We start from the raw sequence: 25,594 nt of genomic DNA on the forward strand, positions 1-25,594 counted from the left end.
AAAAAGCCTAACAATATCAAATACCAACATAGTTAAGGGCATTTGAAGAAGTAGCCCTCACACTACCTTATAACAAAACCTAACATAAAATCATAATTAACAACAGTCATGGATTGGTGCAATGATAGAAAATTATGTCCAATGGAACAGAAGAGAAATAGCAGAAATAGACCCAAATATATACATTTACACCATATGACAATAGAAGCATTGTAGTACAGGGGATGAATAATGCTTTATTCAATAAATGGTTGAAAACCAAAATGAGTCACTGAGGCATAAGTCTCAATCATTGAGGTTTATTAAGCCAGCTTTAGGGTGCTTCTGGGAAAAACAAAAGTCACCGACACATCTGTGGCTATTTCCACAAAGGTTTTCCGGAACTTGTGTGTTTATATATTTCCTTAAAAGGGGGAAGGGAGAGGCATGTAGGTTGGGCTGTAGGGGAAACAGTTACATTCCTGAGACTTTAGTTAGTGTTCAGTAAATCTACACTTTACCTAACATAAGGTGAATGTCTGAAGTGAGAAAGGGAGCAAAGGAAGACTCAATTATGTAGTCTGTCTCTGGGTAGGTGAAGAAAATGAATCCTGACTTTTTTCTGCACCTGGGAAGATAAACTTGTAAGCAACATAATCGGTGTGAAGTTTTAGGAGCTAGACCTAGATTGTGGACCTAAAGTTACAATTAGTCTGTCGTTGTTTATGGGAGGCAAGCAAAGAATTTACTTACGAATGATCTGTGGGTAGCCCTTCCCAGATGCCTGAGGCCATTTACCTTTCCAATCTGGCTGATATACAATATTAGAAGCAGTTATTCATGTGGAAGAGAGTGTTGCAATGATTCAGCTTCAGGACTTAGTCTTCACTTCTGCACAAGTTTGGGGAGGTCCTTCAATTTTTATTTTCTTTTACACAGTTCTGATTGAACTATGTATCCGTATCAAAAAAATATGCCTTGACCTTACCTCATCATTCATTAAAAAAAAAAATTTTACATGTGTTGTATTTAGAAACATCAAAAGGAAAGCCTTACAACTTTCAAAAATTACACAGAAGAATATCATTTATAATATCAGTAAATGTGTCAGTTGTTTATTTATTGTTCCAGTTTCAAATATAGACTTTTCATCGCTTACTCAGCAACAGTGGAACTGGGCTCAATGGACATTTTTTCCTTCACAGATTCATGATGTTAAACTTGGCCAGCAGAGGGTGCTGCAGGGACGCTTGTAGGAGAAATTCTTGTGTACTTCTCTTTTGTCACTTCTACAGTGCAAAACCAGAGGCATGTATGAGAAATATTTAGTAATACTCACCCTATCAAATTCCAACAATACCCATATGACTAGACTCTAACTGAATCTTGCAGTTACTCTAGGGGCTGGCTTCCCAGATGTAACCTATTTGGACCCTGGAAGGGTATTTCCAGTTTGTCAGTCCAAACTGATTTGCTGCCCACCTGTACTTCAAAGAGGGATTATCATTTGCTTGCCAGTGCCAACTATAGTTCCCTCCCTACAAGCCTCAGCCGACATGATGCTTCCTTCTACTCAGTCCTGAAAAGGAATCTTCGTCTATCAGCCTTGGTTCACCTATACCCCACAGAGGTGTCTTTCTAGACACATGCAATGTAATGACCTTTTCTGGCATCCAGTATGCTAAGACTATTCATTTTCAAATGAAGTTTCGACCTCAGGCTTGGGAGTACCTTCCCCATTTTCCAAGTTTGTTTTTTCTTTCAATATTCTCCCTTAGCTCCAGGGTATTACTCAGAATTGTCTTTACCTTCTTTAAAGTTGATTTCCTTACAAAATTAGTAAGTATTTGCACTTACAAACCCTATTCAAATTACTGTGTGATTTATGTCTTCCGACTGGATCGTGAGTGACAGAATAGGCAAATATCTCCTTAAAAATATATAAAAAGCACTAAACATAAATCAAATTTATACATTGGACTTAATTAAAATTAAGAACATTTCTAGTCATCAGACATACTATTAAAAAAGTACAGGCCGGGCATGGTGGCTCACACCTCTAATCCCAGCACTTTGGGAGGCCGAGGTGGGCGGATCATGAGGTCAGGAGATTGAGATCATCCTGGCTAACATGGTGAAACCCTGTGTCTACCAAAAATACAAAAAAAAAAAAAAATAGCTAGGTGTGGTGGCGGGCACCTGTAGTCCCAGCTACTTGGGAGGCTGAGGCAGGAGAATGGTGTGAACCCAGGAAGTGGAGCTTGCAGTGAGCCAAGATCGTGCCACCGCACTCCAGTCTGGGCGACAGAGCAAGACTCTGTCTCAAAAAAAAAAAAAAAAAGTACATAGATTGTAGAAGATTGTTGTATATATACATCTCACAATGTCAACTTGAGTTACAGGGTTATTTTTAGTTCTCCAGGCTTATACACGGTGTTTGGTCTTCTGCTTGAAACTTAAGAGATTTAAAAACATGGCTATTTGCTCTTGAATTCTTACCCTGTTTCATCTGCCTGCAAAAAAAGGCATCCTTGAGATTTTTATTTTATCTTTCTTATATTACAGGTAGTTAGACAGGCATGAGTTGGTCAGGAGAGGGCTCTACCACACCCACTAGGAATGTTAGGCAATGGTTGGGCAATTATCATACTGCCTCTCTAAAAGTGATAAATTGGCAGCTTGCACCAGGGAGAGGCCATTTCCTGATGGTCCCCACCTGTTGCACTAAACTGCTAATAGAATGCAGATGCCAAAAGGAAGCAACTTTCCAGACATGTGCATTAAGAGACAAAATGAAAGAGTGTGACCTTCTGAGGGCACACCACCGAGAAAGGGAAGAAAGACTCGGATGGGCATGCGTACAACTTCCTGAACACACTGGGCATGCTCACTTCCTAAGGGTGAGGAGGGCACTGTGCATGTGGGCAGCCCACTCTAAGGGAAGGATCACGGGAAAGGGGCCAACCTATAAACTCCTAGGACTGAGGTTAAACACAGCACTTATCCTTCAGTTTACTCACTTGGGTCTCTTCCATGTGTACTTTCCTTTTTTTCCTCTTCTAAAGCATTTTTAAATAAACTTCCACTCCTGCTCAAAACTTGCCTTGATTTATTTCTCTGCCTTATGCCCCTCAGTCTATTTCTTTCTTCTGAGGAGGCAAGAATTGAGGTTGCTACAGACCCATATGGATTTGCCACTGGTAACTTGAATACCTTCTACCAGTAATATATTTGAAGTCATGAGACTTGGATATTAGCCAACCCTAACACCTATATGTCACAGGTTTTCTGAGAACTTCTGATTTCAGGGTTCTCTGGGAAGCAAACTTTGAGGTAAAATTTAGTGTGCAGTTTATTTAATAAGAGAATCCTGGGATAATCATCTTAAAAATAAAAAGAAATGAAAGTGGATAGGATTGGGCAGAAGGAAAAGTTGAGCTGTAAATCAGGCCTGAAAGCAGTGAATATTTTCTTCACTGGGCTGAAGGGGCCAGACCTTTCCAACTTTCTACCTTAGTCATTGAATGGGTCAGTGGATGACCCCAGGCAAGGCTCATTTCTCCAGCTGAGGCAATTCCTGAAAAATTGAAAAAAAAAAAATTGAAGGCTTTCTACTGGACTCACTGCTAGCAGCTGGGGCTACAAGTCTTTCATTGAAATGGGGCTGAAACTACATATCTTTGCCCATCATAGCCCATGTCAAAGCCCTTTTCTTTGTGGGAGGAAATGCAAAATGCTTTGGGTAAGTTTTAAGTCAGACTGAAGAATACTACTAACTCATACTCTTTCTAACCTCTTTGCTTTCTTCATGTTACCTTCTCTTTCTAGAATACCTTTCCCAGTGATGTGTTGTTTAACCACCTCCTCTCTAAGAAAAAATTTTAAAGCCCTGATATATAATGTTTACCAATTTCTGTGGTTTAAATATTTCCATCATAACCAATTTCAAACTACCTATATGATATTACAGAGCACAAAAGCAGAACAAGATACACACAATTGTCTCTTACGTGCCAGCTTCAGTACACCGCTTTATTTCCAACTGTGTTCAACTGCTCAAGAATGAATTGGACCCACAATGCACAGTGTGTCACCTACTCTAATTCTTGATTCCTACATCCTCAAGTAAAATTGACCACTTATTTTTATATATTTATTTGTTTTTTGAGACAGAGTCTCACTCTGTCGCTCAGGCTGGAGTGCAGTGGCGCGATCTCCGCTCACTGCAAGCTCCGCCGCCTCCTGGGTTCATGCCATTCTCCTGCCTCAGCCTCCCTAGAAGCTGGGACTACAGGTGCCCACCACCACACCAGGCTAATTTTTTTGTATTTTTAATTGACCACTTGTTAATATATCAATATTATAAAATGTACCTGTTCCAGTAATATAATTGGTTACACTTAATTTTACTAATCTTTTATCTATGTATCTTCACTATTAAACATTCATTATTTAACATTAACATTATGCAGTTTGCTGTTTATATATCCACAGTACTAACAGCAATAACTATAATAGTTATTTCAACTATTTAATGAGTACTCATGACTGCTGGGGAAGACCAGCTGTATAGTGCTGTGATAAGGTAATAGACATGGCCCCATATTCAAAAAGTCTGCAATACAGCTGAAAAGAAAGTGAATTTATATGAAATAACAAAATATCACCCATAAAAACATATCTATAGTTCATTCTAGCAAAAAAGAAAGAAAAAGTAATGGGTTATCAAAAATAAATTGGTAAAAACACAATACAGATCCACACAGGCATGTAGAACAAGGGGTAAAAGTACTATTAAAAGATGAGGATTGAGATTGTGCACAGCTCTCAACCCATTCACAAATTAAGACATAAAATCCTGTCCCATACTATTAAACAGAGTCAACACAATTGCCCAGATGTTTAGACATGTACTGTCAGGCTTTCTTCAGCAATTCCTGTAACTGAGTACCCCATTTTCTTAAAAATATATATATATATTTTACAATTTTTTCCCCTTTTTCCTCATCTCTTACTTTGCTCTTTAGGAATGCAATTACAACCTTTACATTCCTTTTTTTCCACTGGCCAAACCACCTGCAAGCACAACTTCCTTATATTACTCTATGTTTGCTTAGAAGTTCCATATGCCAGCCGGTTGAGGGGGCTCACACCTGTAATCCCAGCACTTTGGGAGGGCGAGGTGGGCGGATCACCTGAGGTCAGGAGTTCGAGTCCAGCCTGGCCAACATGGTGAAACCCTGCCTCTACTAAAAATATAAAAATTGGCCAGGGATGTTGGCACACGCCTGTAATCCCAGCTACTTGGGAGGCTGGGGCAGCAGAATTGCTGAACCTAGGAGGCAAAGGTTACAGTGAGCAGAGATTGTGCCATTGAACTCCCACCTGGGTGACAGAGCAAGACTGTCTCAAAAGAAAAAAAGGAAAGAAAAAGAAGTTCCATAGACCAAGTCTTAAAACAAACCAAGCACCCTACCAAATTCTTCCCCACTGGCCAGACCACTGGATGACCCACCAGATGACTCAAGATAAACATTCATGAGCAAGCCATATAGACCCCACAAGTCTATGTGCCTTCTGCATGGCCAGAATACCAAAATTTATCTTATTAAAACCCTGCTTTCTGCCCAGAATGCTGAAGTGTCAAATCTGGCCCTGACTCATCACTAAGCTCTGGAATAGTAACTTTCTTCTTACCATCTTCATTCTTGTTATTTGATTTTGCAAGTAGCAAGCAACTGAAACTATATTTGGTAACACTCCCATTTATCTAACTCAGTATTTGCTGGCAAATTGAGGAAGCTGATAGATCTAGAATAGCAATGAGAGAGAGGACACATCACTAAGTGATGAGATTAGAACTTGTACATAGCAAACAACCACAGCAGCAGTTCGAAATCCTGTCAGGAACTCAAGTTCCAGACTTGCCCTAAGAACTCAAATTTTTTTATAAGCAGTTATGACACTGTTGGATGAGAAACAAAATATGGGCAGCAGTATTAGTAAAAGAGATAGAGATTGATTTCTGAGTTTTAGATAATTAATATGAGAAACAATATAAACACAGTTACATTTAGGAAGAAAAGATACGCTATTATTATCATTAACAACAATCACAACTCAATAACGTTAATAATTTTGTATAGTTTTCAAAAAACTTGACTTAGCACATACATTTTCTATTATAAGTCTTGTAATGATCTGGGGACAACATAAGGCCATGGTTGTCACAATTTGTCCAAAAACATCCTGAGTTTCAAATTCATTAAAGATTAACTGAAATTACATGTATAAGAAGTAAAAGAATTAGGATATTAATCAGATGAGCAATGTCCAGATATTTTACTTTTCATATACTAAAATAGCTTCCATGAGATTTTCAGTGGAAAAGTTGGAGTATAGAGATTACTTAAAACCTCCTCCTTAGGACAAATTTGCAGAGAATTCCTAAATGAATCTGCTTTGTTCTGACACTATAGACAATAGGGTTAAGGACTGGGGGAAGAAGAAGGTAGATGTCTGCCATGAAGACGTGGACTATGGGAGATGGATGCTTCCCAAAGCGATGGACCATTGACACCCCAATAACTGGCACAAAGAAGATGAGCACCACACAGATATGGGATACACATGTGTTGAGTGCCTTTAGCTGCTCTTCCCAAGATGCAATACCCAGCACAGTATTAAGAATCAGAACATAAGAAAGAAGGATGAAGATTGAATCCACACCTGGTGTGGCAATGACTACACAAAGCCCATAAATGTTATTGATCCTGGCATCTGTACAGGATAATCTCAAAACATCCTGGTGCAAACAGAAGGCATGAGAGAGGGCATTGCCATGGCAGTATTGATAGTGTCTCAGTAGCAAAGGTGTGGGAAGTACAACTCCCAAGCTTCGCAGCAGACAGGCCAAACCAATTTTGCCAATTACACTGTTGGTGAGGATGGTGGGGTAATGCAGTGGATGGCAGATAGCAACAAAACGGTCAAAGGCCATGGCCAGCAACACTGAGGACTCCAGGAATGTGAATGTGTGGATGAAGAACAGCTGAGCATAGCAAGCACTTGCCTGAATCTCTGGAGCATCCAATCATAACACAGCAGGCATGGTGGGAAGTGTAGACAGGGACATCCCCAGGTCATGCCCTGCCAAGATAGAAATAAAGTAATACATGGGCTGATGGAGTGAGGATTCTGTCCAAATGACAGAGAGGATGGTAACATTACCCGTAAATGCTACCAAATATGCAAGACAGAAGAGGATGGAGAGCCAAGAATGAGCATACTCCAGTCCAGGAAAACCCCTCAAGATAAATATGGGCTCCATAGCATCACTGTTATTCCAGTCTACCATAGTGATCTTGAGTAACTCAGCAAATAGTGAGGAAAGGTTCGTGTTTTTCTTCCTGATCCCTCGAAGTTATCTCTTTTGAGTACAAACAATGGAATCAGGACAAAAATACGTCTTTTCTCTAACCTCACAGAGGAAGGAAGGTGGTATCTCTTGTCGGCCCTAAGTAAAAAATATTTCCTATTACTAAGGAGCACCAAATTCTGGAACAAAAATGTGGACTACACAAATATGGTCATCTTTGGCAAGAAATATGTTGGATTTTCATCGAAGGCACTAAAGAATTTAAGCAACATGAGAACAGAGAAAAAACTTTACTAATTATTATGAATATTAAAATAGAGAAAAGTCAGTGTGAATGTCGATGGATTTGTATGAGCTTCTGGCCAATGTTCTTGAGTTAATCAGTTATTGCTTCTAGGCTATCTTTTCAGTCATGACAATTGAATTGATCCCATGGGCTCAACATAATTTCTATTCAGATGTATTTTTATTTAATGATTTATAATATTTAAACATTTTAAATATTTAACATTTTAATAATACAAGATAAATACCCCATATATGAAAAGAGAGCATGAACATAAGAAGCAGAATCCATAATCCCAGCATGCTTTATTGAACTGCTATTTAACCAACATAGTTTTGAGCTGTTTAGTATAGCAACTATTCCTGATTTTTTAAAAATTCATGGTAAAAAATAACTATATATATGTGTGAGTGTGTGTGTGTGTGTGTGTGTGTGAAATAAGAGTTTAAATAGTTTGAAAATAAATCTTTAGGCCATAACATCACAATGTAACTATAAAAGTCCATTAAAGACATTTCCCTTTCTGCTCTTCCACAAAATGAGAACAGTGCATTTAACAGTTATCTATTACACGTTTTAAAGAGGTACTTTTCCACTTTATTTCTATTCATTGTTTTTTAATTGATTGATTTCTCTTTCCAAATGATGCTTTCAATACCATTTTTAAAAGAATCATCAATCCAAATATTAAGTGATTCTTAATTTTCTGACCCACTTGCACCTACTTCTGTGAAATCATGGCAATCCAGAATTTAGGCCTTAAATATTCACTATCAGTGCCTCTTAGAAACAATCAAGCTCTTTCTGAGTGTTTCAAAATACGATGCTAACATCTGGCTTTACTTTCCCTTGGCAATTTTTATTGTAATAGCCTCCCTGCCTGTGCTGGATACCAATGTTACCCTTGCTATATCATACTGTGTTGATGGCACTGGGGACAATAGCTGAGCATTATGAGATTCCCTGCCCCTTCTGTTAGCTAGTTCTTTATTTTAGCCCTGTCTAGTTCCATTAACTGTCCCTGAGAAAATTATTTACTTACCTTGTCCCTTAGAGTCTGGGCCTCATAGACTTCAGCAACATCTCTCTGTAGCAACATCTCAGCCATTCCCTCAACCCTCCTTCTGGACTTTTAGTTTCTGATCTTTGGAAAGGTTAAGATAAGACTTAGCCTCATCCTAAAGTAAAAATATTTCCAAATGTGGTCTCAAAGTCATATCACAAGGCTCCAGTTAGTTAGCTGTTTCTTTTCATTAGCTCCATTATATTTAATAAAAAGCTTTATTTTAAAAATCCCTTGACTGATTCTTATCTCAATTTCATACCGTGAAGACTGAAAGTTCTTAGACTGCACAACCTAGAATTCCAAAGAGGGCTTGACTTAGAATCTATATCTGAGGAACAAAAGAAAGCACAAAGCCATCTTCTCCATGTAATAAGAAGGATTTGTCTCTTTCTCTACTTTTACCGAAGTTCAGGAATCCTCCACCTTCTATGAGTCAGAACCTCCCCTGGTGCTCTTCTGCAGCCTAGGCAATCTGAATGAAGCTTTCATTTGAGACTCTTGTCTTAAATAAAGCAGTCAGCTACCCATCAAATTCTTTGTACCCAGCAGAGTATGTGTTTAGAGCATTTATTTTTCTTTATGTCAGGCCTCTGAGGCCAAACCAGGCCATCACATCCCCTGTGACTTGCGCGCGACTTGCACCTATATGCCCAGATGGCCTGAAGTAACTGAAGAATCACAAAAGAAGTGAAAATGCTCTGCCCCGCCTTAACTGATGACATTCCACCACAAAAGAAGTGAAAATGGCTGGTCCTTGCCTTAAGCGATGACATTATCTTGTGAAATTCCTTTTCCTGGTTCATCCCGGCTCAAAAATTTCCCCCACTGAGCACCTTGTGAACCCCCACTCCTGCCCGCCAAAGAACAACCCCCCTTTGACTGGAATTTTCCTTTACCTACCCAAATCCTATAAAACGGCCCCACCCTTATCTCCCTTCACTGACTCTCTTTTTGGACTCAGCCCACCTGCACCCAGGTGATTAAAAAGCTTTATTGCTCACACAAAGCCTGTCTGGTGGTCTCTTCACATGGACGTGCATGACACTTTATCCCTAAGCAAAATTTTTCTCTCCCGTCTTTCATATCACTAGCTGACTTTATTTTTTCTTCCTGCTCACTCGGAAAATTGTTTTGACCTCCTATTGTAGAGTTGAGTTCTTAAAAATGATATAGGTATTAACATTGAAATATATAGAACACACACACACAGAGAGTGAGAGATAGGAGAGAAAGAAAAAAAAGAAGGAAGGAAGGAAGGAAGGAAGGAAGGAAGGAAGGAAGGAAGGAAGGAAGGAAGAAAGGAAGGAAGGAAGGAAAGAAAGAAAGAAAGAGAAAGAGAGAAAGAGAGAAAGAGAGAAAGAGAGAAAGAGAGAAAGAGAGAAAGAGAGAAAGGAGAGAAAGAGAGAAAGGAGAGAAAGAGGAAAGAAAGACAAGAAAAGAAAAGAGAAAACTATGGACACAGTGAAGTAGTTTATTTTTACCCCATGCCAGGAAAATATGCTATGTTTTCTCCTTTAATTCTTTCAACCCTGAAATAAATCACATAGGATGCAAAGAACAAAGTGGATCAACACTCTTTAGAATTGTCTTTCTCCCTGCTCTATGTGCAAGTGCCCTATGTGCAGATTTCAACGTTTAGAAAACTTCAGTTGTAGACTGGCCAACAGATTTGAAGTTAGGACAGGCAGGAATATTTCTATTTGTACTCCCTATTAATTTTTAACTGTGTATGTTTAAGGTGTACAGAATGATGACTTGATATACATATATATATACACACACATACACACACACACATTTACATAGTGAAATGATCATTACTGTGTGCATGTGTGTGTGTGTGTGCGCACACGTGCATGTGTATGGTAAGAGCACCTAAGCTCTACTCTCTTGGCAAATTCTCAGTGTACAGTTTCTGTGGTTTTAGTTCTTGCTCATATTGGTTTATCCCTCACTTAAAAAGAGTTCCCATTTCTACAATATTATTAACTCACTGCTTTATCTCATTGATTTATCCCTCACCTGAAAAGAGTTCCCATTCTACAATATTATGAACTGTGGCCATGCTGTATATTAGATCTCTAGATTTATTCTTCCTGTGTAACTGCAAGATTGTACTCTTTGAGCTACTTTTCCGCATTTCCTCCACTACCTGGGCCCCCAAAACCCTTTTCCAGTCTCTATTTCTGTGTGTACTTTCCCTTTCTTATTCTCTCACTGACACATCTGTCATGTCTTTCACTTTTTAAAACCCCTTTATTGTCTTTTCTCTATTCATTTTCTTTTGGCTCTATTTCTAGGTCATTGACAATGATTCTTTGTGGTTCTTGTTGATTTTAGTACAATTTAATCACACTGAGATTGAAAGAGAAATAATAGAAAAGAACTGGAAGTAACAGCAAGACTGTTTCAAAGGGCAGAGGCATGAATCGGCTTATGTCACACATTCACCTATTCCAGGTAATTAAGGGAGAACTACTGAGGATAAGACCATTTTTTTTTACAGCCTCTCTAGTATCCTAGCTGCAGTTCTCAAAACCTATTCTCTGCTTATCAGCTTATCGCTTATCTTAAAATCGCTGAAAATTATTGGTACAAGACATTATAATATTGTAATAAATTTAATTTTTTTCACAGATGACAATAATTCTTTTTTCCTTTTGCATAAGTGGTACATCATCTTTCTCATAATTTTACTCTCTTTAGTAAACTATATCCACATACAAACTACACTAAAAACTACCAACTAATATTTATAATCTAAAAATTAACACTTACCTGAAATTTAAACATAACACAATTGAATCAATACGCCTAGTTAATTTGCAATCAATAGCCCATTTCTCAAATGATCCACAGTTCCATTTTGTCTTTCTCTGACTAAACTTTTCTTCACTATACGTAAAGTTGTATTTTCTTTCTGTTCCTACGTCGGTGGCTTTCTCTCTCTTTGTCTCATTTTATGTATAGAAATATCTTTACTATTTTTTCTAGTCTCCTTCCCGCTTCCATTTTTTTCTATTTTGTTTTTATCTAAATTTGTGTCTTTTCAGTATGTAATCCTCTATTTTTTCCAGTCCCTTTGATTGGCTGTTTCTTTCTTCTAATTTCTGTTTGTGTTTCTATGGTTTAAGTTGTTGCTCTTATTGGCTTATCTCTCACCTGAGAAAAGTTCCCATTTCTACCTGAAAGTCAAACCTGTACTGATTAAAGATGCTACAATTTTGATTCTCTATGAACCTCAGGTTTTGAAAACCTTTGAATCTGTGAGTAGTGAGGCTTGAATGCTTCCACCATCTCTATAAATACTCCTGGTTTCTCCTGGCAAAGAAAATTAGGGATTGGTGTCAGAGTCTGTTGGATCCCCAGAGATGAAATGGCCACAGAAAGCCCTTAACCACAGGTATGGCAAGAGCATATGATCATAAACTGAAAATAGTAGAAAAGCATCCCTGTTTTCATCCACTATTCCTAGTTCTTTCTTTCAAATTTAATAGTTTTCTCAAATGAGTATAAGAAAGTAAATGTATGATAATTACTGTGATCCAGAGGAATACTGAAATTTCAGCTTTAATTAGGGGCATTGTACAGAACAATGATGATGAAGTGCAATGATAAGTCTTTCCATTATAAGAGGTTTACCACATTTCACTGAACAGAGTAGTTTATTAGTCATGTGCTTAATAAGCATTTATTAAGCAACAGGTTTCAAGGAAGCATACTAAGCACTTTAAAGGCAAAAGCTACTATCTAGTTCATTGCTACTTCCTCAGTGCTTGGTAAGAAGCATGATCTCCCAACACATTTTTTTTTCTTTGCATATTGGCTACCCTACCTCTTTGCATTTATTTATAAATTTTAGAAACAGATTATCTATTTCTATCAAGATATATATTGAGACTATTATTGAGAATATGTTGAATCTATAGATCCATCTGGGGAGAATTGACATGTTTAGAATATAAGACAACTAATCCAAGAACAGGAACTTCAATTAATTAAGGTCTTTATTTTTTATCAATATTATCTTACACTTCTCTGTTTGGAGATTACATATTTTACACTAGGTTTATTCTCACATATTTGGCATTCAATTGTGCTAATGTAAATAGCATGATTAATTTTTTTTCTAAATCTTTGGGACTGTTATGTAAAAATAAAGTTAATTTGTCTTTTTTCAGAAGAACTGCTGAACTTATTTTTTATTTTTAATAAGTGACCTGTAGTCTCTAAGGTCTTATTTTGCACCAAAACACACCTCCACAAGTAATGTCAGCTTCTTTCTCTCTTATTTAAAATCTTAATTATCTTTCTCTATATTTATCGCTTTGTTGCATTGGATAAGATCTCCAGTGCATTTTGGGGAGAAGGGATAAAAATTGTTTACTTTTCTTTTTGCAGATATCACAGGTATGGTTATTAACATTTCATCATTAAGTATGTTTGCTAAGATTTTTTGTACCTGCATTTATCAAAGAATGTGGTCATCTTCTATTTTTCATGTGATAAGGGATTTTGCCAAAAATGGATGCTGAATTTTATAAAATTATTTTGGGTTTATTGAAATTCATGCTTTTATGATACATATTATTTTTCTTTAATATCATGTTAATGAGATTAATTATATTGATTTATTTTCAAATATCAATGTTGTCTTTCTGGAATAAACTCAAGTTTGGAATGCCATTTTCTTTTCTTTATTTATTGCCAGATTTGGTTTGCAAACATTTCATTCAGGATTTTGACATCAATGTTCTTCAGTAAGCAAGGCCTGAAATGTTCCTTACTGTAATATCTTTGTTATGTTTTGCTATGAGATTACACAAAGCTCTAAAATACCTGAAGAAATATTCTTTCTCTTCTCCCCAGGAAGATTTTGCATATGCTAATATTTCTTTTTTTAATTAAATGGCCTTCCCAGGGTAGTTTTAATTATGGGTTTTCTAGTTAACCCTTGCAGATAATTCAGTTTTTCTCTTTGTCAGTTTTAAAACTAGTTGTGGAGAGATGTAATTAAAGACTACATTATCCAACATTTATAGGACCATTTAGATCTTCTATTTATTCTTTTACCAATTTTTGTAAATTTTATTTATCTAGGAATATGTAGTTTGAATATACATTTTGATATTTATTGGTTAAAAGTTATTCACTAAGTATCTTTATAATTTTTCATTGTCTGCAGTAGTCGCACGGTATCTGCTTTTCTTGTTACTCGTGTTGTTTTGATATGCATTTTCTCTTTTATACTACTAGTGTCACAGTAGATTGACAGTTTCATTGGACTTTCAAACAGTCAACTTCAGAGGTTAGGTTCTCCAGAAGCAAATACAAAGGGAGAGTTTGAGATGAAAAGGACTTGTTAGGAATTAGGTGTTGATTCAGCTGCCCTGAACTTAACTTTGGTTAAGTGATTTAACCAAAGTTTCATAGCTAATAACTAGATAAGCCACTAAACCAATTGGTCTCAATAACTGGCATATTAAATACAGCATAGAAAATAACATTCCTTAAACTCTACTTGTGTAGCAAAAGGCAAAGGTCTATTCCTAACCTTATGCTTTCTTTTCTTGCAGTCCCATGGCCATCTCTGCCAGAGTTCTCCACTGTTGTGTACACTTCTTTCTTGCTCTGATCACAGTGGTTGAACATAGCAAATGCTGAGACGTATCGAATTGTGAGGACAAAATGTTATTCTTTAAAACAATCTTTATTGTGACTCAGTAGTGTTTTGAGTGTTGGTTCAGCTAACCTGACTGGGTTGCATTCTTTAGGGCTTCATCCTAGCAGTTGCCAAGGCTGCTGTAGTGCTTTGAGTTTTTGGTCCTCAAATAAATTCCCTGAAAGGACAGGTTGAATAAGTCCTCTGTGCCAGCATTAAGGCATGTCAGATGAACATTTTTCTCCTATGGAAACAGAAAGAAAAAAAAAAAAAGTAAATTTCAGGTGGAATTTTCCTGCCCAAATCTCCCTTCTCTTCCTTGAACAGCACAGACCATACAAATGCTGGATCCTTTGGATATCATCGGCACTGAGCTGGAAGGTTCCAGGGTCGTGATACCAGTAAGTGGGGTACATTATGGAGCTCTGATTCCCAGAGTGCTGCAGGCCCAAAGAATGCCCAATCTCATGAGTTGCAACCAGGAACAGATTATATCCTGAAAAATTGTAGAAAAAAATATAAAATTAACTATGCATAGGGAATGCAGAAAGTGTGTGAAAAAGAACAAAGAAAAAGGAGAGAACAGAACAGGAGGAAAGGGCTAATGTTAGAGGGTAAAGGAAAAGGTAGGCAAGGAGGGAAAGAAGGTAAGTAGAAAACAGAAGGGCAAGATATTTGGACAGATAAACTTGAAGCAAAAAAGACACATGGAAAGAATTGAGGGACTGATAAATAGAAGCAAAGAGATAAGGAGAAAAAAAACCCACAATCTGACAATGTGTTTATTATGGGATCTTCTGTGTTCAGAAATGATCCCACAACTCCTCACTTATGAAGAAAAACTGATTCCTCAGCCAAATCTTCCACCTCACCCTGACCACTCTGGATCCCTAAATGGAGACCATCAACACTGAAACCCAGGTTCCCAGAGAGTTCTAGCACTCCCACCAAACAAGGCATTTACCAGTGTTTGAAGTTGACCAATGTTCATTCTTGTCAAAATGGACAACTCCAGGATTTCCAGAATTTGGTAAAAAGGCATGACCTAAGATACCACCTGGCCCATCAAAGGGCCAGCCATCTTCATGGGCTGTGGACGACAGAAGCTATGGTCACGATGAGGGTGGAGGGAGAAACAAGGGCCAGAATAGTCTTAAGTAACCCTCAGAGACTTAGGATACTGTGCAACAGTCTACCACTGGGGATGTGAAAGGGCTAAGGCATTATCTATGCAGAGAAATAAGGTGGGGCCAAAAATATTCCTGCTCTGTTATCTAGGGTAAAAAGAAAGATAGATGGCAGACACTGAGTAAAGCTTATAAGTTAGACAATAATAATAATGATAACCTCTTTTCAAAATGGTAGGGGAAAAGGGAAAGAGAATTTAAACTCTGAAAGTTTTTATAAGTAGGTTGGATCAACTTTGAATAGCATTTCAATAGATTTGGGAGCTATACATTATCATTTTTGGAAGGAAAATGTGCAATACCCCCACCATATTCACACTGCAGCCAACACCACTTCTTTTTTTATTGCTTCATTTTACTAAAAGTGTCTTCCCTGTGTTACAGGATTTGCTTTGCATTAGGATTTTTTCAGACTTTTTTTCTCAGAAACTTTAATAGAGGAGCTGGGTTTTTGTTTAAGGATGGAAACCCTTTGTCCTTTACACAGGGCATATACATATCCTTCTTCCCATGTCAATTTCTTACCCCACTGCCAGAAAGAAATCTTGATGTCTGCATCTTCATTCTGCACTTGCTGGAATATCAAAGGGGTCACATTGCTCCAGATGGAAACTGCATTATATATACTGTCTTTCACTGTGGATGGCTTCATATCATGTGGGTAATTGATAATCCTGAGGAAAGTAATCTCTAAATGAAAAAGTTCAGAGGTATGGGAATTATCCTAGCTCTAAACATGAATAATTCTACTTTAGGGAGAATCATTTAATAGTTTTAGGATTCATTTTGGTCATTTATAAAGTTGAGCTAATTTCAGACTAACTAAATCAGAAACTTAAGAAATTAAACATGCAAATATAGATTTCTAAGAATTTTAACAATATCCCACATTATTCTTAGGTCAGCTAAAGTCTAAGAACAACAGCCCTATCTGGTGGTTGCAGAAAAATAAGTAAATAAAACAATGTGAACTAAATTAAATTAAATTAAATATACAGTATTCTACATAGATTAAAATGTATAGCATTCTACATAATTTAGTACTGTTTGCTTTAGATATCTCAAATATATTTAGAATCCCCAAAGAAAAGAGTAACCTAGGCAGAAATTAAGTTTTCAAAATTGTGCCTTAGAACCATCCACACACTCATACATTAAAATTAAAAAGAAAAGATTTAACAAAGGGAAAGGATACTGGTTATGCTCTCTACTTTCTAAAGAGATGGTTAGAGGAAGTTAGAAAAGGATCTGGTAGTATTGTCTTCTCTGAGGGAGATTTTGGGCTTTGAGTGGGCTGCCAATGAAAGCAGAAGACAATAGAGGTGCCTCCAGGAGAGACCTGGTAGAAAGCCCTTTAAGGTCATCACCCTACACATTATCCTCTAGACCTTAATAACAAGCACCTGTAAGTTAGAGTGTACTTATTCCACTTGCATCTTCCTGGTGAGATGGAGGTGTTGGACCCATTGGGCACCCCACAGCGGGGCTGGTGCAGCACGGCATGCATTTGCATATCAAGTCGGTGTGTCCCATTCCGATGGAATTGTTGCAGGAGCTGTATTTGTGTCTCCTGGGTAAGGAGTGGAGACTCCTTCTTGGTCAGGAAAAATTGATGGAAATAGTCCTGAATCAGATCAAGAAGGATGAGTATTAAGAGTCAATAGGGAAGACCTATATATTAATTACCCTGGGCATATCCTTCTTTGAGGGTCTCGGATGGATGGTACTTAGTCTGGCCTTCCTAAGTCTCCTGTTCTCAGTGAGATGATGGCAGCCATCCCTGATTCTTTATGCCACAGTGAAATGACATTAAGGACAGGTGACAGAATAAAAATAACCTGGATAAGCTGTAACATTTTTTAAAAAAGAAAAAGCTTCCAAGTTGTAGGATGGAGAAACCCAAGTGTAAACCACATGAAGGTATTACCTGGGAATTGCCCAGGGAAGATGGCCTCTGGTCTTTCTGACTGATGGAGGTTTTCTTAATCAGGGCAGAATCAATCACTCCAGGACATAAAATTTGGCTGGTTCTGCATTCCCCATTTCATTCGCATTTACTTCCATTTCGTTTAGCGACTTTTAAAGAGCCCATTGTTTACCTATTCCTTGTCTCCACTGATTTTTCTGCCAGTCTGGTGTATTAAATGTAAACTTCTAAAAACAGAAAAAGCACATTGTATTGTAATTAGGCTTTCTCTGTCTATATTTGAACCCTAGCTGCACTCAAAATACTTCAAGGGCAATGCTCCTATCTGGTACAGCTTGATCTATTCCACAGTTCTTATGGGTACTTGATGTAAACCTATTGACTGTTTTTTTTTTTCTAAATTATATGACTGCATTTTTATGTCTTTGTTTTATTATCAGCTGAGCTGGGCACTAAGAAGCAAATGACTTATTGTATTGTTCTGAGCTAAACATTAGCAGGAAATTTGACTAGGTTCCTATACAATTACAAAATACATGACTGCAATCAGTTATAACATTTTTTAGGTATTTTGGATGCTTAAAAGGTTTGGAACAAATTCATAATTTTTTTAGAAATTGAAAGTGTCTGGTAGACCCACTGAGAGATTACTCAGTCACATTAATTCATTTGAATTATTTCCCCTGATCTCTCACTACTTAGCAGGCTCAGAGACCTATAAACTGGAGTGTTCACTATGCCATTTAGAAGACTAAGAGAGTGAGAGATGAGCAATGGGGCTGAATTAGGCACAGAAGGCACAGTGACTAGGGCCCAAAAACACTTTTAGGGGCTACAAAAAATTATTATTTTTTCTTAAAATTAGAAGAGTAAAATGAACACACAGATTGAATAAAATGTTTTCATATATAATATTAATGTATGTATTTATCATTATACCATGCAGTCACACATACACACACACACACGAAATAAGAGCCCACAATGGTCACCACGTAATAATGTGGTCCTAAGTCATTCACCTACCTTAACAAAGTCCCATCCTTTATGGACTGTAGCAGGGGGCACTGGAAGGGCGAAACACCAGGGCAAGAAGATAGTAACTCTTAAGATGACGAGCTGCATGCCAAACACTCATTTGTCCCACTGCTTGAATTCAGGTTCCTAACTTGGGCCACCGGACCTTTATAGCTGTGCCAGCAACATCCAATGACTCACTGTGCCAGTTTGGCCTTTCTTTGAATTTGTAAGTGGCCTCATCATCCATACCTGCTGAGGGCAGAGTGACCAGCATGCAAGGGTGACAAAAGCAGCCATGGGATTTATTTTTATGCTCAATTCACACCTGATGGTCCTCAGCATCCCGGGCCACAGGTTTGGTTAAGGAAATACAGGTCAGTCTCAGAATATAGGGGGCATCATTTTTTAAAATGGAGAAAAAAAAACAAACAAACAAGAAACAGGAGGTGTGCCTAAACTCATTACAGCTTTAGCTATAGAATAATTACTTGACCAGTCAGAGACATTCAATCTTGCTCCAGAAGCTAAAAAGAGAAAAAAGAATAAAATCAAGGGAAATAAATAATGTCCCCTGTAATAAAGATCCAGATCAGAGTATGAAAATCTCCAAGACCTATATAAAAGAGATCTAGAAAAACACAGAAAGAGGTAGTTAATAGCTGTATGTTGAAGAAAACAAAGCACTGATAATAAGTTGACACACACACACATCTATAGATGTACATGTATACATATATGTACAGATACATATACATATATATCTCATAGCAAACCATTTCAGCTCATTGCCTTAGAAATCACACAACTTGGCTGGGTTCAGTGGCTCGCGCCTGTAATCCCAGAACTTTGGGAGGCCGAGGCGGGTGGATCACCTGGGGTCAGGAGTTTGAGACCAGTCTGACCAATGTGGTGAAACTCCATCTCTACTAAAAATACAAAAAATTAGCCAGGCATGGTGGCATGTGCCTATAATCCCAGCTACTTGGGAGGCTTAGGCAGGAGAATTGCTTGAACTCGGAAGTGGAGGTTGCAGCGAGCCAAGATTGTACCATTGTACTCCAGCCTGGGCAACAAAAGCAAAACTCCGAAAAAGAAAGAAAGAAAAAAGGAAAGAAAGAAAGAGAGAAAGAGAGGAAGGAAGGAAGGAAGGAAGGAAGGAAGGAAGGAAGGAAGGAAGGAAGGAAGGAAGGAAGGAAGGAAGGAAGGGACGGAGGGAGGGAGGGAGGGAGGGAGGGAGGAAGGAAGGAAGGAAGGAAGGAAGGAAGGAAGGAAGGAAGGAAGGAAGGAAGGAAGGAAGGAAAAGAAAGAGAGAGAAAGGAGGGAAGGAAAGAAGGAAGGAAGGAGAGAGAGAGAAGGAAAGAAGGAAGGAAGGAAGGAGAGAGAGAGAGGGAGAGAGAGAAGAGAAAGAAAGAAAGAAAGAAAGAAAGAAAGAAAGAAAGAAAGAAAGAAAGAAAGAAAGAAAGAAAGAGAGAGAGAAAGAAAGAAAGAAAGAAAGAAAGAAAGAAAGAGAAAGAAAGAAGGAAAGAAAGAAAGAGAAAGAAAGAGAGAGAAAGAAAGAAGGAAAGAAAGAAAGAGAAAGAAAGAGAGAGAAAGAAAGAAAGAAAGAAAGAAAGAAAGAAAGAAAGAAAGAAAGAAAGAAAGAAAGAAAGAAAGAAAGAAAGAAAAGACACACAACTCTGGAAATTGATCTTAACTCTGCTACTTAAAAGCTGTTCAACTAGGCCAGGTGCAGTGGCTCACACCTGTAATCCCAGCACTTTGGGAGGCTGAGGCGGGTGAATGATCTGAGGTCAGGAGTTCAAGACCAGCCCAACCAACATAGTAAAACCCGTCTCTACCCCAGCATGGTGGCAGATGCCTGTAATCCCAGCCACTTGGGAGGCTGAGGCAGGAGAATCACTTTAACCTCAGAAGGTTGAGGTTGCAGTGAGCCGAGATCGCACCACTGCACTGCAGCCTGGGCAACAGAGTGAGACTGTGTCTCAAAAAAAAAAAAAAAAAAAATCAACTGGGCATGGTGGTGCTCACTTGTCCGAGCTACTCAGGAGGCTGAGGTGGGAGGATCATTTGAGCCTGGGAGGTAGAGGCTGCAGTGATCCATGATCATGCCATTGCATTCTAGACTTGACAACAGAGTGAGATCCTATCTCCAAGAAAAAAAAAAAAAAAGAATTAAAATGGAAGATAATGAAAGAATTTGTTAAAAATATACAATTATTGAGAGCTTATTACAAGACAATTCTGTGTTTTAAACCTTTGGTATAGATTAAAATACACTATAAAAATTTTATAGGTTAAAAAAATGAGATTCAAAGAGTTGAAAGAACATGCCAAAGTCACACTATTAATGAATAAAGAAAATTCGCTTCAAATCTGTTAACAAAATATTTCATCAACAGGAGTAAACAACATGATATATATGTGGAGGCAGGTCAACAGGTAGATGAGAGATAGATAGACAGATAGACGGCTACTACTCAACAGCAGCAGGCAACAAACTACTGACACATGCAACAAAATAGACATTAAAAACATGTTGAATTAAAGACGTGGGAAACCAAATGGTAATCCTATTTGAGGCTCAAGAACAAGGAAAGCTAATTTGTAGAAAGCAATGAGTATAGTGGTTGCCTCGGTCATGGAGGGGATTGTTTGTAAAGGAGCACAATAGAAATTTATCCAGGAACGAAATGTCTATTTCTTGACTGATATCTGGGTAATACAAATATATTCACTTTTTGAAACTCACTAAGCTGTACACTTAAGATTCATACATCATACCATTAAACCTCTACAAAAATAAATACAATTTCAATGAATAAAGAAAATAAAAATAAAGATTAATAAGGTACTAAAAGCGGCACCCATTTCACCATGAGTAATATAGAACTGTAATATAAATGGTAATGTATGTGGTCAAATGAGCATATAAATAATCATTTTGTTGATGTTATTGAAATGTGAGTGCTGTATCCCAGTTAATGTGCTAAAGGAAGAAAGTTATATGCTAAATCACAGGTAACTAATGGAATGTCAACCAGAAGAATTAATAAAATAAGACATATGTGATATACTTTGAAAAGATAATATGGTTAATCTGAAAAAGGCAAGATGGATTTAAGATTGCCTATGGAAACAATGATGTTTGTTGTTAGACAAATATGGTATAGAGACAGTTATTCCTGATAAGCTCTATCGACTTCGTAAAATATGAGTTTGTTCACTAAAGTCTCACGGTGATATAGGCCTTGTTATATTCTCATTTCAAAGATTAATAAACTACGGTTTAGGGAATATAAAACTCTTTCCGTGGAAATGATACAAATATTAATATTTACATCTATATCTGACTAACTTTTAAGTCAGATTATGTATTAAATGAGGCATGCTGCTTATCTTTACTGGCAGATCTCCATCAGTAACATCATCAACATATCTTTGATGTTTCTATAGCCTGAATACATTAAAAAACCTAAGCTCATGGGGTCACAGTGAAAGAAACAAGGTGAAAATTACTAAAACTTATTCAAAATCTATAGCAGTTTTGAAAGAAGAGAAAATAAAATAAAATAAAAATCCTCTAAGTCTCTCACATTTTCTCCAATGTTCTGAACATAGACTTCTCTAGGATGGTTAAAAATCAGGTTAAATCTCCCTATCCCATTGAAGGAAGGTGACCAGAGAACCCCCATAGAGCATGGTTCCTCAGTCACTCTGACGTGTTCTTGAAATTCTGTTGCAGAAATGTCAATAAATGAAACCTTCCTGAAATTTCAAAATATTCTGTTGTACACAATAACTATATACAATTTTTATTTGTCAATTGACAAATTTACTAACAAATTGAAAAAAAAATGAAATATAAAGAAGCCCTCATATTTTACAGCCCATAAATGACACTGTAGGTTCATTAATGACAGCAACTTCACGTTGCATTAATATCTGTAGTACAGACTTTAGAACTTGGAAGGAACCCATTATTCATTAAATGAATAAAAGTGTTGAGTAAAAAACAATCTCATAGCTGGTAGGGAAATCAGAAGTGAGTGAATACTTAACAAACTAGCGATACATAGGTGCATATAATTCAGAAAGCTCAACACAGGACGAGTGATCATTATAACAACTTATTGAGCATATACACTGTGTCAAGAATGCACTTTCTTCATCAACCCAACTATCTGTGAAGTAGGTGTTTTATGGTATTCATCTTGTAGTTAAGGAAATGAGGTTTTGAGGTCATTTAATTGTCATTGGGGTCACAATGCTCAAAGTTATATACAGAAGTTATAAACAAAGAGTATTTTATTCTGAAGGCAGAATCTTTGATCACTGGCCTGGATTGCCACTTTTGATGAGACTGCCCCGTCTCTCATCTTGAAACACACCTCTCTAATGCTGCTCCTGGAACTCCCAGTATGTTCCATGCGATCTGATAGGGCCGGCACAGATGAGCAGCCACCTGTAAGCCTGACCCAGCACTCAAATACATGAGTGCTGAGTGCTAAGAGCCGGCTTGACTAAGAAAGCAAATGAATGACTTATTAATGATTCAGCTGCAGATAAGGTAAACAATGTATTGAAAGTACAACAGTGTTTCTCAAAATGTAATACGCATGGAATCGCCTGTGGATATTAATAAGAATGCAGATTCTAATTCAGCAGGTCTTGGATAAGCCTAATGTTCTAAATTTCTAACAAGATCCTAAGTGATGCCAATGCTGCTGATCCAAAATCATACTTTTTAAATAGTTATGAGGCAGAACATATTGGCAATATAAGGAACAAAAGACCTGTGAATTTAACCAGAAAGTTTTAATAATGGATACCAGATTTTAGATATATTTTTAAATCAGAACTATGGAAACAGGCCCCTATCTCTCCTCTCACCCCCATCTATGCTTCCATCTTTCTCATCATGCCTGTAGTATTTGATCTCCTGGGTGTAAACATCTGGCCTGTGCCTAAGACCTCTCCCAGAAGACTTTGAATGGTTTCCCATCTCCTTTTGGATGAAAGGAGAAAAAGTAATTTTGAAGATATCAGAATGCATGGCCACCTTTTCTGTCACTCAGGTAAAGAGTAGGTGCAGGGAAAATTGATGTCTCTGTATATGTATTTATATATGTACATATACATACATATATATGTAAAGTTAACTTTCAAACATCCTCAGGCATGTCAGTCAGGAGGTATTTCAGAAGAAAGAATTGTTGTTATAGGAGATGACAACTTCATGCACCCTGAAGACCTTGCAGTGGGGCAAGATATGGAGGTGTAAGACAACGATATTGATGATCCCGAGCCTGTACAGGCCTAGACAATGTAGGGTTTATGTATTCGTTTCTAACAAAAAGTTCAAAAAAATTTAAAAAAAACAATTTAAAAATATAAAAAGGTTATAGAATAAGGATATAAAGAAAAAAGTTTTTACAGTTATACAATGTGGTTGTGTTTAAGCTAAGTGCTATTACAAAAGATTCAAAAATTTAAAAAATTAAAGTTTGTAAATAAAAAAGTTATAAGAAGATAAGGTTAATTTATTATTAAATAAGAAAGTTTTAAGCTAAATTTAGGGTCGCCTAAGTGTACAGTAGTGTACATTCACTCACCAATCACACCCTGACTCACCCAGAGCAACCTCGAGGCCCACACACTCCTTTTATAGAAAGTGCCCTACCAAAGTGTAGCATTTTTAATCTTTTATGTTGTATGTTTACCATACATTATTTATGTTTGGATATACAATTATTTACTATTGTGTTACAATTGTCTATAGTATTTAGTACAATAGCTTGCTGCATGGTTTTGTAACCCAGGAACAATAGGCTATAGCATCTACTTTAGTTATGCCATCTCGGTTTGTGTAAATATACTCTACGATGTTCTTATGACAATGCCTTTCTCAGAATGAGTATCTCTATCATTAAGTGTTGTATGACATACATACAGGTATGCACACAAACACACCTATATATTTTATTAAAATTATACATGCTTATATTTTTAAAAATCAAACAGTGCAAAGATTTGAGAAAAGAAATAACAGTTCCTTGACTCTCCTTTGCCATCTTCAGTACACTCCCTAAAGGAAACAATTTTGAGTTGTTTAAACTTCTTCTTTTATAAGTTTTTCCAGTAACAACATTCAACTATTTAACTAATGTGTTTATATTGTTATTTACTGATTTGCAGTCTCGGATAATATCTATTGTCGTAATAAATAAGAATTCACCTTAACTGAAAACCCCTTAAGCCCTGTCCTTCTTAATATGTTTGTTATTATTTTATTTTCTTCCTTGTGTATGCTAAGCTTCTAAACAATATTATGGTCATTGTACTTCTCATTAAAACAGATACAAATAATATTTCTTCACTCTTCACTTAGGAGAATGAGGATATTAATGTCCACAAATACTTCTTTTAATGAACTATCTTTTTACTTAAAAATTGTTTATATTATTTTGTCACCACAAAGTAATCTTTCATATTTTTCTTCAAAAGTTGAAAATCAACAAATAATATGTATAATTCTATGACTATGGGATTATAAATAGTGCAGAATTATTGCATATCCATTTTATTTGCACAACTTTCACTATTTCATTGAGTTTTTCATTAGTTTACTTTTCCTTTTGCATTATTTTGTGTTAGTAAACTTAAATTTTAATTTTTAAATATATTTTATGTTTTCTTCTGTTTTCCATCCCTATATTTTGTTCTTTGCTTGCAGAAATTTTGTCAAGTGTTCAATATATACATTGAATAAAAGACCTTCATGTGATGCTACCCCAAAAGAAAAAATCCATGGGTCATGGAAGGTGTGGTGTTTTCTGCCCTCACGACTGTGGACTCTGTCATGTTAAATTCATTGATTTCGAAAGAAGGTAAACTTTTTCCATAAATAAACTACAGTTATCATCTGGAAACTTTGGTGTCTTTATACTCAGAAACCAAATGGCCAGAAGAAAATTAATCATATTTTCAAGAGTAACTGACCCTGATCCTCAGAAAAAAAGAAAAGCTGTCATAAAACATGCAAAAAAGTCAGGTCATGGAGCTGGAATAATCCTCTCTGGGGATTATCCT

At 37.0% G+C, this 25,594-nt stretch overlaps 2 protein-coding genes across 3 annotated transcripts in view; both read right to left on the reverse strand.

Moving 5' to 3' along the window:
- Nucleotides 1-6,388: 6,388 nt before the first annotated feature.
- On the reverse strand, nucleotides 6,389-7,336 carry LOC106993376 (olfactory receptor 51L1-like). The gene is given in 1 exon segment (XM_015115110.2): nucleotides 6,389-7,336. A coding segment is annotated over 1 exon segment (948 nt).
- A 7,064-nt stretch (nucleotides 7,337-14,400) lies between these two features.
- The window catches only part of MMP26 (matrix metallopeptidase 26), a 368,531-nt gene continuing 357,337 nt past the window's right edge, over nucleotides 14,401-25,594 (reverse strand). Inside the window, exons 3-8 of one of the 2 annotated variants that reach the window (XM_077964767.1) lie at nucleotides 18,512-18,552; nucleotides 16,962-17,182; nucleotides 16,084-16,232; nucleotides 15,336-15,461; nucleotides 14,706-14,867; nucleotides 14,401-14,615 (exon numbers count right to left, since the gene is read on the reverse strand). In XM_077964767.1, coding sequence (XP_077820893.1) covers nucleotides 14,587-14,615; nucleotides 14,706-14,867; nucleotides 15,336-15,461; nucleotides 16,084-16,232; nucleotides 16,962-17,071 — 576 coding nt within the window. In that variant the 5' untranslated portion in view covers nucleotides 17,072-17,182; nucleotides 18,512-18,552 and the 3' untranslated portion in view covers nucleotides 14,401-14,586. Of the gene's footprint in view, nucleotides 14,616-14,705; nucleotides 14,868-15,335; nucleotides 15,462-16,083; nucleotides 16,233-16,961; nucleotides 17,183-18,511; nucleotides 18,755-25,594 lie in introns of both variants that reach the window. The other variant, XM_015115062.2, reaches the window with a different exon arrangement.

The sequence above is a fragment of the Macaca mulatta genome, chromosome 14, assembly GCF_049350105.2.
Source record: "Macaca mulatta isolate MMU2019108-1 chromosome 14, T2T-MMU8v2.0, whole genome shotgun sequence".
Classification (NCBI taxonomy): domain Eukaryota; kingdom Metazoa; phylum Chordata; class Mammalia; order Primates; family Cercopithecidae; genus Macaca; species Macaca mulatta.